This window comes from Mustela erminea, chromosome 7 (genome assembly GCF_009829155.1).
Source record: "Mustela erminea isolate mMusErm1 chromosome 7, mMusErm1.Pri, whole genome shotgun sequence".
Taxonomy (NCBI): domain Eukaryota; kingdom Metazoa; phylum Chordata; class Mammalia; order Carnivora; family Mustelidae; genus Mustela; species Mustela erminea.
Window position 1 is genome coordinate 111,886,333 of NC_045620.1, and position 16,819 is coordinate 111,903,151.

The 16,819-nt window shown below is 38.5% G+C and overlaps 1 protein-coding gene across 2 annotated transcripts in view; it reads left to right on the forward strand.

Annotated features, from left to right (window-relative positions):
- The window catches only part of TTC27 (tetratricopeptide repeat domain 27), a 174,353-nt gene that overhangs the window by 27,257 nt on the left and 130,277 nt on the right, over positions 1-16,819 (forward strand). For both annotated transcript variants that reach the window (XM_032352961.1, XM_032352960.1), the window contains exons 7-9: positions 1,181-1,314; positions 7,122-7,234; positions 11,825-11,891. In XM_032352961.1, coding sequence (XP_032208852.1) covers positions 1,181-1,314; positions 7,122-7,234; positions 11,825-11,891 — 314 coding nt within the window. The remainder of the gene's footprint in view (positions 1-1,180; positions 1,315-7,121; positions 7,235-11,824; positions 11,892-16,819) is intronic.

Here is a 16,819-nt window from a genome sequence, read left to right on the forward strand (position 1 = left end):
CTTTCAACTATAGTATGAGTTACATATGACTTTGTGGCCTGGTCTGGGATCTTAGCCATCTTTTGCTGCATTGTTTGTATGGGGAAAATTATTAAATATCCATCTTAGAACTTTTGGAACAATGGCCATATGTAAGTCAGAGTCTTGTCTGTATAGGAAAATACAGTTCTATATAATATAACTTGTGAGGTTAGCTTCAGAGATTATGTTTTTAAATGTTTTGGCCCTTGGGGACTTTTTTTTGGGCTATTTAAAAGCTAATGGCACAGTGTTCTGTATAGTCAGCTTTTAACTGCTGGTATATTTACTGGCTAGTTCTTCATATTTTTTTTCCAAGTGAAGAGCAAAGAGCTTAAAAATACAAATGTGGTACTCACAAATATAAAATGAAAATCAGATTATTATTTTTTTCCATTCAGCTGTGGCCCTTCTATAAAAAAGTGATCTGTATTAGACCATCTCGGTAGCTGTTTATGTGTAGCATGTTTAAAAGGCTGATGTATAATTTAGATCCAGACTCATTGCAGGATAAAATCCAGACTTCATAGACTGGTCTTTACAATCAAGGGTCTTTGTAATCTGATGCTTGCCAAAGAGTGGCTATTAGGACTGTTGCCTCTATTAAAGCAATTCTGTAGCAAGTTATTTCAGATACAAAATGGAAAAAATGTTGGTGTTAAATGAAGCCAGATAGAATAACAGAAAGACTGTGGGATTTAGAACCTGGAGATCCTGGCTTTAAGCTCTGGGTCTGAGACTGAAAGTCCCTTTGATCTTAAGCAAGTGACTACACCTCAGAACATCTGTTTTTTTTATCTGCTCTATGAGGTTGATGATACTTCTTAGACCTATGAAAATTTGGGGGAAACGAGGTTGTTTGATGCAAAAGTGAGTATGTGTAATCTAGTGGGGTAAATCTTGAGTTTGAGTTCTGGCCTTATAGCTTATTGGCTTTATGATTTTATTTTTATCATTATTTTTTATTTTTTGCCCTGGCTTTATAATTTCATAAGTAGTTTAAGGTCATTATCGAGTCTCAGATCTTTTTTTTTTTTAATGTGAAGTGGAGAAAATACCTTTACAGACTCTAAAGTACTCTGAAAATACTACTTTTCATGATTATACAGTAGATCTGATTGACAAATCAATTATTTAAGTACAATTTAATATTTTTTTTCAGGTGCTTTGGGGAAAAGGACACGGTTCCAGGAAAATTATGTGGCACAACTTATTTTAGATGTAAGAAGGGAAGGGGATGCCTTTTCACCTGGTGAATTCAGTCCAGCACCTACTCCTCAAGAACATTTAACCAAGGTGAGTAGGATTGTGAGTTATTTAAATTACTCTGGGATCATGACCTGAGCCGAAGACAGATGCTTAACAACTGAACCACCCAGATGCCCCTTCGTGTTTGTTTTTTTAAGATTTTATTCTTAAGTAATCTCTATACCCAGTGGGAGCTCTCACTTATAACCCTGAGATCAAGAGTCTTTTGTTCAACCAACTGAGCCAGCCAGGTACCCCATGCATTCTTTTCTTGTAGCTTAAACTTACGGCTCTTGGTCACTTCATCTACTTAGATGCTTTTCCATGTGCTTCCATAAAGGTCATTAGCACTTATATTTTCTTACTGTGGAGATTCCAAGCCAACGTTTTTGGTTGTCCGTTGCCTGATGTTACCGTCCCTGTAAGCCCTACCCTTCCTTCCAGAGCCTCTACACAAATTTACCTTGAGTACACCAGACACTAAAATTCTATTCTGTACTGAAAATAGTGCCAAGAGAAGGGGCTCGGGATGGGAAGGAGTCCCAAGGAAAGCCATTCATGAGATATCGCACACTTCTGTGTTCCGAGCACTTTCTTGTTTGCTTTGAGATAACTTCAGGGAGGAGCTGCTATTGGTTCTAAGAGGAGCAGGAAGGAAGGAGGAAGGACGAGGGAAGGAAGCAGGGGAGGGAGGGAGAGATGTAGAAACTCAGGGATAAGACTACACAGGGCGCTGCCTATCCTTCCTGATGCTGTAGGGAAGTGGGTTTGTACTGCTGTGTTGATGCTGGTCAGGGAACATGTGCTGTTACCTGCCTCACATTTCTCTTCTTCCCTCCTTACATGGATGGAGTCTCCTCTTTAAGCCCCCCCTCCTTTTTTTTCTTTATTTCTAAGCCTTTTTTTTTTTTTTACGATTTTATTTATTTATTTGACAGACAGAGATCACAAGTAGGCAGAGAGGCAGGCAGAGAGAGGGAAGCAGGCTTCCTGCTGAGCAGAGAGCCCAATGTGGGACTCGATCCCAGGACCCTGAGATCATGACCTGAGCCGAAGGCAGAGGCTTAACCCACTGAGCCACCCAGGTGCCCCTTTTCTAAGCCTTTTGATGTAACCCAAGTCCCTCCCAAATTCTTGGCTTAACTGCCATAAACCTGATTTTTAGGCCGTTGGATGAGTATCAGTGAAAAGAGATTCCATTCTGCAGTCCACACATTGGATTCAGTAATCCATTTTTTATTGGTTTTCTATATGGAGTTCTCTTATTGAAAATTGTCTCCTGGGATGATAAATAGAATATGGTGACTATTATGAGGAATGTTAAAAAAATTATATACAATTTAATATAGAATTTATTGAAACTTTCATATTTGAAATAAAATACATTGGGATAATCTTATGATGTTCATTAATTACTACTTAGAGATAAAAGGTAAAATTGTATGATATAGGTATTGATTAGTAGAAACAGCTTTATACTTATGAGCAGAGGCTATTGCTTATTTAACCGGTTATATATCCTGTTTTCTGATATCAAAGACACTATGAAATTATAAAATACACTATCTTTTTCTTTTTTTTTTTAAGATTTTATTTATTTATTTGAGAGAGAGAGAGAGAGAAGGCGAGAGAGCAGCAGGGGAAGAGGAAGAGGGAGAAGCAGGCACCCCACTGAATGGGGAGCCTGATGTGGGGCTCAATCCCGGGACCCTGGGATCATGACCTGAGCCCAAGGCAGATGCTTAACTGACTGAGCCCCGAGGTGTCCCTAAAGTACACTATCTTTTTAATAACCAATCCTTTGGGGGGAGGGAAAAAAGGAACACTATTATATCAATATTACTTATTGCAAAATATATCCTGATTAGAAATGTTACAGTGTGAAAATGTTTATCTTAGAATTGAGGAAACAGTAACTTTATTGCCAGTGAGGAGCATATTTCCCTTTGGACCTTTCTAGAGTTTTAGTCTGTTATTGATGGGAAATCACATAGACTCAAGCTGCTGGAGATCAGGGTTTAATAAGCTAACAGTTAGGAACAACCCCAGAGTGCAAATGAAAGACACTGTCTGTTCTTGAGGCGCCTATGTGGCTGAGTTGGTTAAGCATCTGACTCTTGATTTCGGCTCAGGTCTTAATCTTAGAGTCCTGGGATTGAGCCCCATGTCTGGCTCTGTGCTCAGGGTGGAGTCTGTCCCTCTCTCTGCTCCTCCCCTCTCTCTGTTTTTAGTTGTCCAATTGTGTATTCACAGAAAATACAAATGCATACACGAATCAGCGTCACTGATGAGAAATATACTTTAATGCTAACTATGGTGTGTCGTACGTATTGGAGATAAATTATGTGCTAGTTTCTTGATTCAGTAGAATATTATGAGGTCCAGGTGGGAATGAAGTAAAACAATATTTTAAATTTGGGACTTGCAGAACAGTTAGGTAAGTAGGTACTGCAGCAGACCAGTTTTAATTTCAAAAGAGTTGAATAGGAACATAGAGAATTTTGAATGAAGATCAGAACTGTTTTGATTACTTTCTTGTGTCTGGCAAATAAATAATGCTGTGTTGCCAGCACTGACATATCTCAGGTCTTTGGTGGTAGAGGGGAGGGGTCCTGGGATGGCAGGAGACTTGGGTCTCTGTCCCATCCTTATTGTCTAGCTTAGGGTAAGACTCTAGGACAATTATTATGTTCTTAGTTTCCTCATTTTTTTTCCCCCCAAATCACAGTTTGTTAAAGGAACAGATTAGATTTGGAAAGCTATTGTATGAATGTGTTATTAAACATTGTGTATTAGGGGCAACTTGCTGGCTCAGTCAGTAGAGCACGTGACTCTTGATCTCGGGTTATAAGTTTGCGTCCCATATTGGGTGTGGAGATTACTTGAAAATAAAATCTTTAAGGGCATCTGGGTGGTTCAGTCAGTTTATATGTCCAACTCTTGGTTTCGGCTCAGGTCATGGTCTCAGGGTCATGAGACAGAGCCCAAGTCTGGCTCCATGCTCCATCGTGAGTCTGCTTAATATTCGCTCCCTGTACCTCTCCCCCACTCATACATGTGTTCACTGTGTTTCAAATAAATAAATCTTTAAAAAGAAATTAAGAAAAAAAACACACCAAAAAAAAAAAAAAAAAAGCAAAAAAACCCCAAAAGAAAACATCGTGTAGTAATAAGTAGGTTGATGCAAACTTCTAAGGCTATATATAAAAAGATGAGCATTTTGGTTGATGCAAACTTCTAAGGCTATATATAAAAAGATGAGCATTTTGGGATTCTGTAGAGCTACATGGTCCAGTATGGTAGCCATCAACCACGTGTGATTTTTAACCACTGGGAAGTTTGTTGGTGCGATTTGAGATGTGCTGAAGTGTAAAAGACATCAGATTTCATAGACTGTATATGAAAAAAAACATAATGTATAATAGAGAATTAATATTTGCTGTTGACACATATTACAAAAATAGTATTTTTGATGTATTAGGTTAAATCATTTTTAAAAGTCTACTTTTTTAAGTGTGTCTATTACAAATGTAGTTGTTTTTTAAATTATGTAAGGCCTGTGTTGAAAATGATGGCCACCAGGGTGCGCTGTGCACCTGCCAGCCCTGCCCATTCCAGAGGGAAGAGCCGCTTTTTCAGTGGATTCTGAGCAGCAGCCTAAGGTTCTGTGTTCTTCCTATCAGTAGTTTGTTGGGGTTGCTGTACATTTTTCTTAAAATGCTATAGACCGAGCTAGGCCTACAGTTAGGGGGAATTTGAAGATAGACAAGGAGAGCTGTTCCTCTGAGCTGTGTTTTGGCCAGATTTACTGTTTACTAGTTAAGAGGTTACCAGTGAAGAGGTTGACCTTTTAGCCATAGGCAGTTTTCAGACTTCTGGTGCATTTAGCTCTCAATTTTAGCTATTTTTATTGAATTAGAAAAAAATTTTTTTCTTAAAGATTTTGTTTATTTAAGAGAGAGTGAGAGAGAGTACAAGGAGCTGAGCAGGGAGCCTGATGTGGGACCCAGTCCTGGGACTCTGGGATCGTGATCTGAGCCAAAGACAATTGCTTAACCAACTGAGCCACCAGGCGCCCGAATTAGAAAAAAATTTAAAGGGCCGATTTTTTTTTAAATGTACAGTTTCAATTTTGAAAAATAGACCCATGGACTACCACCACCATAATAAAAGTAATAGAGTCATTTCCATTCCACCCAAAGTCACTTATACTCCTTCATAGTCAGTCATTTTCCCTCGCACTGGTCTGCTTTCTGTCAGATTAGAGTTGCTTTTCCTAGAATTTCAAATAAATGGAATCATACAGTATGACTCTCTTGTGTCTGGTTTCTTTCATATAGTATAATGTTTTTTTAAGTTATAGCAATTCTTTTTTTCCAGTTTTATTGAGAAATAATTGACATATGTCACTGTATATATTTAAGGCATAAAGCGCAAAGGTTTGATTTGCATAGAGTGAAAAGTTTACCACAGTAGGTTCAGCTAACATCTTCTTATATTGATAAAAAGAAAAGAAAAGCAGAAAAAGGGGAAAAAATTTTTTTTCTTGTGGTGAGGACTCTTAGGATCTCCTCTCTTAATAGCTTTCCTGTCCATCACACAGCAGTGTTAGCTGCACTCATTGTGTCATACATCACATCCCCAGTGCTTACGCGTCTTGTAACTGGTGGTTTGTACTTTGGACCGCTTTCCTCCAGTTCTCCTCCCTTCTGCCCCTAGCAACCATAAGGCTGATCTCTTTTTCTGTGAGTTTGATTTTTTTTTTTAGATTCCACATACAAGTGAGATCCTACAATATGTGTCTTTCTCTGACATATTTCAGTTAGCATAATACCTTCAAGGTCCATCCAAGTTGTCACCATTGGTAGGATTTCCTCATTCATTTGTTTTTCTATGGCTAAAAATACTCCATTGTATGTACTGTATCTTCTTAATCCACTCATCCATCATGCACACTTAGGTCCATCAGTGGACAGTGTGTTTAGTTATTCACCTGTTGGTGGACAGTTGAACTGTTTCTAATTTTTGGCTGTTATGAATAAATCTGCTTGAAACATTTGTGTATGTCTTTGTGTGAACATATGTTTTTAATTCTCTTGGGTAAATACTTAGGATTAGAATGGCTGGATTGTGCGTTAGGTTCCCCCCCCAACCCTTAGATAGAGAAAGAGAGGGGGAGAGAACATGTGTTGGGGGGAGGAGCAGAGAGAGAGGGAGAGAGAATCTTAAGCAGGCATACGCTCAGTTTAGAGCCCTGTGTGGGGCTCGATCTCATGACCCTGAGATCATGACCTGAGCCAAAATCAGGACTTAGTCACTCAACAGACTGAGCCACCCAAGCATCCCAGTGTGCTTCTAGTTTGATGAGATATTGCCACACTCTTTTCCAAAGTGATTGTGCTATTTTACGTTCCAACCATCAGTGTATGAGAGCGCCAGTTGCAAAAGGTTGGCATTGTCAGTCTTCTTAATTTTGCTGTTCTAGTGTGTTAGGGGTGTGTGTAGGGATATATTTTTGTGGTTTTACTATTTTTGACAGCTCATTTTTTAAAAACTCAACTGATGCATTCGTAGAGGGGCATTTGCATACTGGGCTCCCTGACTGATAGATGTTATTATCTTACTGATATTGTCAGTGCATTCCTGAGGTATAGATGGCGTGTTCTCTGATTCTACACAGTAAATTATCCCTAAGTGTGTGTTTCCCAAGAAACAGCCTATTGACCATACGTAGGCATGGGATAATCTTTAAACAAAAAGGTGAATTATCCCTCCTTAGTAATCAGTTGTATATAGTGTGTTGAATGAATCAAATTTAACTTTTGGTCTAAATATTTTCTTTTGTCTTGCACCAGAATCTTGAGCTCAACGATGATACTGTTCTAAATGAGATAAAGTTAGCAGATTGTGAACAGTTTCAGATACCTGACCTGTGTGCTGAAGAGCTTGCTGTTATCCTTGGAATCTGGTAAGTCAATTACTTACTTGGTTACTTTGAACACTTTGCATATTGGTTTTCTTGTGTTGCAGAAAACTTTGTCCCAGGAGGTGCCCCAAGTTCTGGATGAATAGAGAATCTTATATGCTTACAAGGATCAAGAATAGTAGGGCACGGACACCTGGGTGGCTCAGTCGGTTAAGCCACTGCTTTTGGCTCAGGTCATGATGCCAGGGTCCTGGGATCGAGTCCCGAATCGGGCTCCTTGCTTGGCAGGGAGCCTGCTTCTCTCTCTGCCTCTGCTGCCACTCTGCCTGCTTGTGTGTGCACACTCTCTCTCTCTCTCACAAATAAATAAAATCTTTAAAAAAAAAAAAAAAGAATAGTGGGGCAGCCACTTTTCTAAACTAAACCACCATTGCTCTCTGCTGGGCAACTAAGTAAAGGGTTAGAGATTAGGAATCTGAGGTATCTCCTTTGAATTAGTGTAACTTCACCTTCTCTTTCCTTCATAAGCAAAATTTCTTGATTAGCCTTAGCTAGGAATAAACTTTATTAATAGAGAGTTAAGGATGATTATTTTGAGGATATTTACATTCCAAAGGATAGAATTATTGTTATTTTTTAAGGTTTTATTTATTCATTTAAGAGGGAGAGAGAGAACACAAGTGGTGAGAGGCAGAGGAAGAAGCAGACGTCCCACTGAGCAGGGAGTCAGATGTGGGGCTCGATCCCAGGACCTGGAGATCATGACCTGAGCCACAGACAGACGCTTAACCACCTGAGCCACCCAGGTGTCTCAGGATATAATTATTTCTTAGTATTATCGAACTTTATGTGTGATGGAAATAGTTTTTCCTTTTATTTTTTCAAGTTTGAAATAATTTCAAATCTGGAAAAAAGTTACAAGGGTAAGACATTGCAGAGACCTTTTGAGAAATTTTCTGATATGCTACTATATCATCTCTGAGTACTTTAGTGTATACTTCCAACAAACTATGAAATTTTTTGTACATAACCACGATACAGCTATCAAAATGAGGAAATTAACATTCATACTATGCTGTTATTTAATGCTCAGATCCCATTCAACTTTTCCAGTTGTCCCATTAATCTCCTTTGTAGCACAGGACCCACTGTAGAATATATGTGTTTCTTTTGGGTCATGTCTCTCCAGTTACTGTCAATCTTGGAATAGTTCCTCATACTTGTTTGACTTTCATGGTCATGACATTTCATGGTCTTGACATAAGCCAGTTACTTTGTAGACTTTGCCTCGTGAATTGACTTATTTAAAAAAAATTCTGGGGCACCTGGGTAGCCAGTGGGTTAAGCCTTTACCTTCAGCTCAGGTCATGATCCCAGTGTCCTGGGATCAAGTCCCAAGTTTGGCTTTCTGCTCAGCAGGGAGCCTGCTTCCTCCTCTTTCTCTCTGCCTGCCTCTCTGCCTACTTGTGATCTCTCTCTGTCAAATAAATAAATAAATTCTTTAAAAGAAAATTCTGATAGATTCACATTATGCATCATTAATAGGGATATCAGAGAAGGGAAGTCTTGTGGTTCTTTTTTTTTTTATTATTGATTTTATTTATTTATTGACAGAGAGCACAAACAGGGGGAGCAGTGGCAGAGGAAGAGGGAGAAGCAGACTCCCCACTGAGCAGGGAGCCTGACATGACTCCATCCTAGGACCCTGACATGACCTGAGCCAAAGGCAGATGCTTAACAGACTGAGCCACCCAGGCGCCCCATGTTTTGTGGTTCTTATTGCTTCCTAACAGTAGAACACAATTTGATTTGTCCTCCTACTGGTGACATTAACTTTGATCACATGGTTGAAGTGGTATTTGCCAGGCTTCTCCATCATAAAGTTTTTCTTTTTTACCCTTGTAATTAACATTTAGAGGGAAGGTACTATTGAACTACATAAAAATACCTCATTTCTCATCTGGAGACTTAGTAATGTTCAAAATGGAGTATTTCACAAAGTTCTAATATTTAGTAGCACAGTCAAATTAGTAATACGTAATTTGTTTTAAAAAAAAAGTCTCTTAACTCAGTAGAACTTACCCTTTTGTCTCTGCTTTATAGCATTATACCCCCTTTATGTACTACATTTACAAAAAAGTTGAATGCAGTCCTCCAGTCCTCTTGCTTGGGTAAAAGGGATCACACAGAGCTCTGTTTCTTTTCTTTTTAAAAAAAGATTTTATTTATTTACTTGAGAGTAAGAGAGAGCATGAGCGGGGGTGGGCAGAGGGAGAGGGAGAAGCAGGCTCCCCATTGAGTGGAGAGCCTGAGGTGGGGCTTGATCCCAGGATCCTGGGATCATGACCTGAGCTGAAGGCAGACACTTAAGCAACTGAGCCACCCAGGTGCCCTGGTAGCTCTGTTTCTAAGCCTGGATCTCTTGTTCTATCACATGATTTGACTCCAGTGACAGATTTTATGCTTACTAATGAAAAATTGTTTGTCTAATTCATAGTGATTCTTAGTATCTAAATAATTTAAATAGCAACTGTTTGTGAGCGGTTCCATGTGCTAGGAATTGCCCCATGCACTCTCCATGTGACCCTTCACTAATGTTCTAGCAGCCCTAGATTACTTTCTCCGTATTTCAGATAGGAAATCGGGGTTCAAATGGCTGAATAACTTGCTCAGAATTATAAAGCAGCAATTAGGACTTGAATCCAGGTTTTATTGACCCCAAGTTCTGAGTTCTCCTTTATGTATGTTTTTAAAACCTCATTTTGGCAAATTCATAATTGTCAACTCATCAGAAAGTTAAATCAAATGAAATATACATATACCCAGGCATTCTGTCATTTGAGTCCAGGTATAATGAGTTGGACTTCACAGTTAAGAGACGACTTAAAAAAAAAAATGGTTGTTTTCAAATACTGTTTTTCTTCCTCCAAATATAGTATTGGCGGAATCTTAATATATGGAACAGTTAGAAGTCCTGAGTGGATTTTATAGGGAATTTAAATCTTCCTGTTTGGTAGAAACTACTTCTTATTGTCTGACTCTTGGGCACCTGATGCGGTGTTTATAAATGGATAAGAGCATTAGTGAATTGATGATTTACATGAACTGAGTTATTGTGGGGGTTGTAAATAATGATTTTGTTACACTGCCTGATCTCTCTTTAATACTCATGGCCACTATTCCTATAGAGGGGCAACTTGGACATTGTCGTAGGCTGGGTTGTTTAGAAAGGAAACACGGAGAAGGTGAATTCTTATGGATGGTAGCTTGGTGAAGCAGTGGGGCTAGGAAAAAAAGAGACAAAAAACCAGACTCTTAAATACAAAAAACAAATTGGTGATTGCAAGAGGGGGTGGGGTTGGTGGGGAGGAAGGATGAAATAATAAAGGAGATTAAGAGTAGACTTAACCTTGAGCACTGAGAAGTATATGGAATTGTTGAATCATTATATTGTGTACCTGAAACTTATATAACACTGTATGTTAATTGTATTTGAATTTAAAAAAAGAAAGTAACCACTACCCTGAATTTTCTGTTTGTCATTTTCTTGCCTTTTCAAAAAATATATTTACTCACATATTCTTATACTTCTGAATCAGTTGTTTCATTTTTTTCCTGAGCTTTATAAAAGTGGTATCTTATTACTATTATGCAGTCTTCTGTGATTTTTTTTCTCTCATTATTATGTTTTTATGGCTCATTCATGTTTTATGTGTAGGTACAATTTACTTGGATTATAGCATTCCATTGGGTGAATATTTCTCAGTTTATTAGTCTCCTTTTGGACATTTGGATTATTTCAAGGTTTTTTCCTGTTATACACAATTTTACTATGGATATTTGTATATACGATTCCTGGTACACTTGTTCAAGAATTTCTCTGGGCTCTGTGGAATTATTGAGCTAAGGTATATGAAGGTTCACTTTACAAGATAGTGCTAAATTGTTTAACAAAACTGTTCTATCAAATTATACTTGGATCAGCAGAATCTGAGAATTCCCATTGCTCTGCCTCTTGGACCACCTCTTAATTTTTGCCTAATGGTTACAGTAATTTTTTAATTCTTTCGGCATGAGTTTGATTGATAGAAGCTGGTGCCATATTAATTCTTTTCATTTTCTTTGTGAAGTGGCATAGATTGCATTTCTTTCTCCTAGTAAAATAGATTATGTTGATATTTAGTACACGAACCACATTTTATCATTATTTTTAAAAAGATTTTATTTATTTATTTATTTGAGCTGGGGTTGGGGGTGGGGTAGGGAAAGGGGCAGAGGGAGAGGGAGAGAGAAACCCAAGTAGATTCTGCATTAAGTGTGGAGCCTGATGCGGAACTTGATCTCATGACCAGAGATCACAACCTGAGCTGAAACCAAGAGTTGGGCACTTAACCGAATGCTCCACCCAGGGACCCCTTTTTGTGCATTTTATTACTTACTTAATTATTACATTATTTATTGTCATACTTATCTTTGGTAAACTCATATCTACATTTGTATATAATGCAGTAATATTAAATTATGTGTTTTGAAATAAAATTTATGCTGCCTTTTAAAAATTATATTTCATTAGTTACAACATGCATTATAGGATTAATTTGTCCCCCCCCTTTTTTTTTTTTAAATTTAAAGCACAAATTTCCAGAAGAATAACCCAGTGCATAAGTTAACTGAAGAGGAGCTGCTGGCATTCACATCAGTGAGTAATGTCTTGTCCTTTCCGTTGCATGTTTTCCCTTGTACATTCTATTGCTTCTGATACATTCTTGCCTCGGATTGCTCATGTTGAAACACTGCCACTTAGGAAATTCAGGAGGAAAAAAACCTCACCATTTTAGTTTCCAAACTGCATATATCTTGGTGTTGGTGTAAACACAAGCATTTTTCTTTGTACTTACTTGGCTTTGAGTGCAGTGGCCAAGTATTACTTGTTCATTGTCTAATGGAGCGTCTGGTAGATGCTCCATAAATGTCCAATGAATAAATGAAGTGACAGAGCAGGAGTCTGAATTCTCAGTCTGAAGCCACTGTAGTGTGCACCTCTTTGGTCTAAAATTGAGGGTGATGCCTACGGGGATGGGACGAGAAAGAAGATGTCAGAGAGCGAGGACCAGAAGCAGGAGAGGGGGTGTGGGTTATCCAGGCTGAGGGAGGAGGCAGTGTTGGGAGCATGAGGTGCCCATTGGCATCCCGCACCATAGGGAGAAAGGCTGTGGGTGCGGATAATCAGGAGGGCGCTGCTTATCTCTAGTACGGTTTGGGCAGAGGATTGTGTAGTCACCTCATTACAGGGAATTAAGGAGGGAACCGGGTATAAGAAAATGAAATTGATAAAGACCACAATTAGAGAAGAATGGCAGTGAAAAGTAATAGATGTGTGAGGGTTTGAGATCAAAGAAGGCTTTTCAAGAACAGAAAAGTCACAGACCAAAGGCTCCGTCAGTATATTCTTAGCTTTATGGATGAAAAGGTAATGCACGTCCTTGATGAGCACAAGTTGCTTAAGATAATTTTTTCAAAGACATTTTTATTATCATAGTTAAAATCAAGAGAGAATTCTGATGTTTTCTTTCTTCGTTATTTTTCCAGAAAAGGCAAAAATGAAGTACTTTTATCTGGTAAAAAAGCTAGCTTACTTTGTATTGTAATGTAAATTTTGCGAGTTACTATTTCCTGCCTACGGTTTTGGAGTCAGTTGAATGTTAATCCCTTGAGTCCTCTGGGTGCCTGTTTTATTTTCTCACTTGAGTATCTTAGAAATCTTTGGTGTTTATGATGATAGCTTATCTGTTTTTAGCTAACTATGTGGAATTGTCCCTGGTTAGTCGTTACATATGCTGTAAGGAATTTGACAAGTAAAGTGTTAAACATTTTAAAAAAAGATTAATTTAAAAAATTATTCTGTATTTATTCAGCTAATCTCTATTGAATGCTGAATATATGTCAAGCATTGTGCTGGTCATTGGGGATACAGTGCCAACAAAGTCTTTTCCCTCTTGGCGTTTACATTGATTACCATTCTTGTGGGGACAATATATGGTATACCAGGAGAGAAATAATATATCTAACAGATGTGCTCTGGAGACATATAGAGCCGCATAAGAGAATACAGATGGCATGGGGAGGGCTGTTTTACACAGGGTGGTGGGGAGGATCTCAGTGGGAAGGATGTGGAGGGTCCGGAATGGTGGTTAGTTTGAGTTACTATAGGGAAGTGCAGAGCTGAATGGAGACAAGTGTCTAGATGATGAATGTGACCAGGACACCTGGGTTTCTTCTGATGATTAGGGTAAACAGGATGTAACATGTGCTAGGAGGTGTTCCCCTGGCCTCTTATAGGGAGGAGGTCAGTAATAACATCTTCTTGGGACTGGACTTAGCAGTTAATCAAGGTATATGTATTATCCATAGTTATCTTAAAAAGACACTAAAATACTCTATATTCAAGCAGTTCTTTTTTTTTTTTTTTTTTTAAGCATTTCCAGTTGGTGGGGATATATTTCTTGCTTTTTAAAAAACTTTTTCTATTTTTCCTGTTTCTTTCTTTTTTCACTAGTTTTATTTAAAATTTTTTTAAATTTAAATTCAGTTTAATTAACATATACTGTTATTAGTTCCAGAGGTAGAATTTAGTGATTCATCAGTTACATACAACACCCAGTGCTCATTACATCAAGTGACCTCCTTAATGCCCATCACCTACTTACCCCATCCCCCGCCCTCTACTCCAGCAACCTCAGTTTGTTTCCTAGAGTTAAGAGTCTCTTAATCTTTCATCATTTGCCTTTTGGACCCCCTTCCTCAGCAACCCCCCTCCTTGATCCTCTCTGCTCTGCTGTGAAGTACTTCTGAAGTCATTAACTCTGGTAACCTTGGGGTGGGTAACTCATCTCTCCTAAATTGCAGTGAAGGTCATAAATTTGAGTTTCCTACTTTTCCCCCAAGGGCTTTATAATGCATACTTTTTTGTTCTCTGTCCTCCTCCAACTCTCATCCAAGTTAGAAGTGACCTGAAGATCTTCGGAGGAAAGCTGTTTGATTACAGTGATGCATAATGCCAGGCCCGAGTCTTCTAAGGAGATGAGTTTTTTAATTCCAAGAAAGTCTTTAAATCATAAGAAGTAGGGCAAGGAACTTATATGTGAGGAAGGCTTTTAGGAGCCCCAAGGATACTTTGTAATCTGCACCACCCGATTCTTCTGTTGATCCCAAAGGAAGCATACAGACTACACTAGGAAAATCTAGATGAGCCCTTGTCAACTCATCCTTGTGTTTTTTGGTGCTTCGTGATATCCCTTCTTTGTGCATGATACTGAAGCAGGTAGTAAGATGAATTAGGCTTGGCCCCTGGTTTCAATGAAGAATTTCATTGAGATTTATATCCTATATAATTGAATATCCAGTATATAAATAACCTTTATCTGTTACTCCAAAAGAATAATTGAGGCAAAAGGGAACACTTTCAGGTGCTATCCCAGTTCTGAACTCTTGAACTTCTTTCTGTGTCGTCTTTTAACAAGGGTCATATTTGGCTTTATATTATAATTATTTGCATATATATCTTGTCAATGTCACAAAACTAGGAACTCCCCATTTCAGGGCTTGGGCTCTGTTCTTCTCTGGGTCTTCATCGAGGCCCCATTTAGTCTTTTCCATGCTTCGGTCACAGCTGTTGCTCAGTGAATGGCTGCAGAAGAAGAGAATGAATGAAATATGCTTGAACCCTGGCAGGGATTCATTTCTGCCCTATAACTTGATGCTGCATTCCTCCACTTAGTTTTATAATTTTAGGTAGTGCTATATGATGTGAAGGATAACCACTTGTTTATCTTTTCCTTCTGTGTAATGAGGGAAGGGGGAGGTTGTGCCCCCTCCTTAGCTCTGAAAACTTGTTTTGAAGACCACATTCGAGAATGTCCTGAAAGTACCTTGGAGTAGGTAGAGCTGGCACACCCATAGCTTCAGGGGTGAGCGGTGCCACCTGATCACCGGTTTGCAGGAGAGCATCCTGCTTTCAAGGAATAAGAATTATTAAGCAGGTAAGACCTGTTTGAAATTGACTGTAGACGTGGGGAAGAAGGGAGCAGAGAGGAAAGAAACAGCATACTCTTTGCTGCTGGGCGGCCATTTCCTTTCTGAGGCAGTGGTGTGGTGGCCTGGAACTGGGATATCCACTCTGGAGACTAGGGAGTGTCTTTTGTTAGTAGAAGAGCAAGAATAATACCAGTCTTCGTACTCCTGCCGGCAGATTGTAAGCATTTGAAGGGATGGGGACCGTAGCTATTCTCGGATAATTGGTAAATATTTATTGGATAAACAAATGAATGGTTCATTATTCCTGAATTTTGTTCAGTTTTAGTGAACTGTCTTAAAGTTGACTAAAATGCTAAAATCTCTTTTTTGGAGAAATCCTTAGTAGTGTTTTCCTATTGGTGTAGCACGTTGAAATATATGTGATCTATGTTGGGAGAATGTTTTCATTCACCAGTGTCAGAAGCTTATCCTAAAAGGAATACTTTATTTTGTTAAGGTTGTCATAATGTAGTGCTGTTCCCGAGATACTTGATCCACACATTTCAGGAAAACTGAATGACTCATAGTAAAAATAACCCATATTGTTTTAGAGAGCCATTTGTGTTGTATCGGCTTGATAATTTAAAATTAGCTGTTATCTACGTTATTTCCTTTCAGATGGGCCAAGTCAGTGACATTCAGTAATGCTTTTAATTTCCTTTCATTGTTGAAAATGGGAACAATTTAGTTAATTCATACAGGTGTTTCAGTTTTCATTGGCAGGCGTTTTGCTTCAGTGTGAATTGATACTGGCAGCCCGCCTTCTGAGTGTCTGCCCTGAAGCCCCAAGTTCTCTGCAAATGAAAAAAAAGGAAAAAGACCTTTGGAAGTTGTACATTATATTGTATATATTTTCTCTTGCTGCTGTTAATTTTAAAGCTATTTAATAAATGCTTATCTATGAACATAAAATAGTTTGCAAACCATTTTTACAGATTGAAATGGTTACCTGTTTTTCTTTTAGGGCAACTCAGGAATTGTTAATTTTTTAAGATAGGCAATAGAAGTTTGTGAGATAGCCATGATACTTCTGTTAGTTTGTGTTAACACTACAGGATGACTTATTATATATTAAGCACTTATAGTTCAGAATTTTGGTTTTCTTTCTGGTTTGAATACTTGTCTCTCTCAAAATGTTACTTATACATTTCAATTTAATAGGTATGTATTGATAATGAACATTGCAGCGATCTCTGGGTTATAAGTTGGTAACTTCTTTTTTTCCTAAGATTTTACTTATTTATTTGACAGAGAGAGACACAGCAAGAGAGGGAACACAGGCAGAGGGATTGGGAGAGGGAGAAGCAGGCTTCCCGCTGAGCAGGGAGCTTGATGTGGGGCTTTATCCCAGGACCCTGGGATCATGACTTGAGCTGAAGGCAGATGCTTAATGACTGAGCCACCCAGGCGCCCCAAGTTGGTAACTTTTAAAGAAGTAAGAGATAGGCATGCTTTATTTTTTTGTACCCATTCATAGGTTAACTGTTACTAAACAGAGGATTATTTTTTGTCAAGATTTTATTTATTTATTTGATAGAGAGATAGAGAGCACAA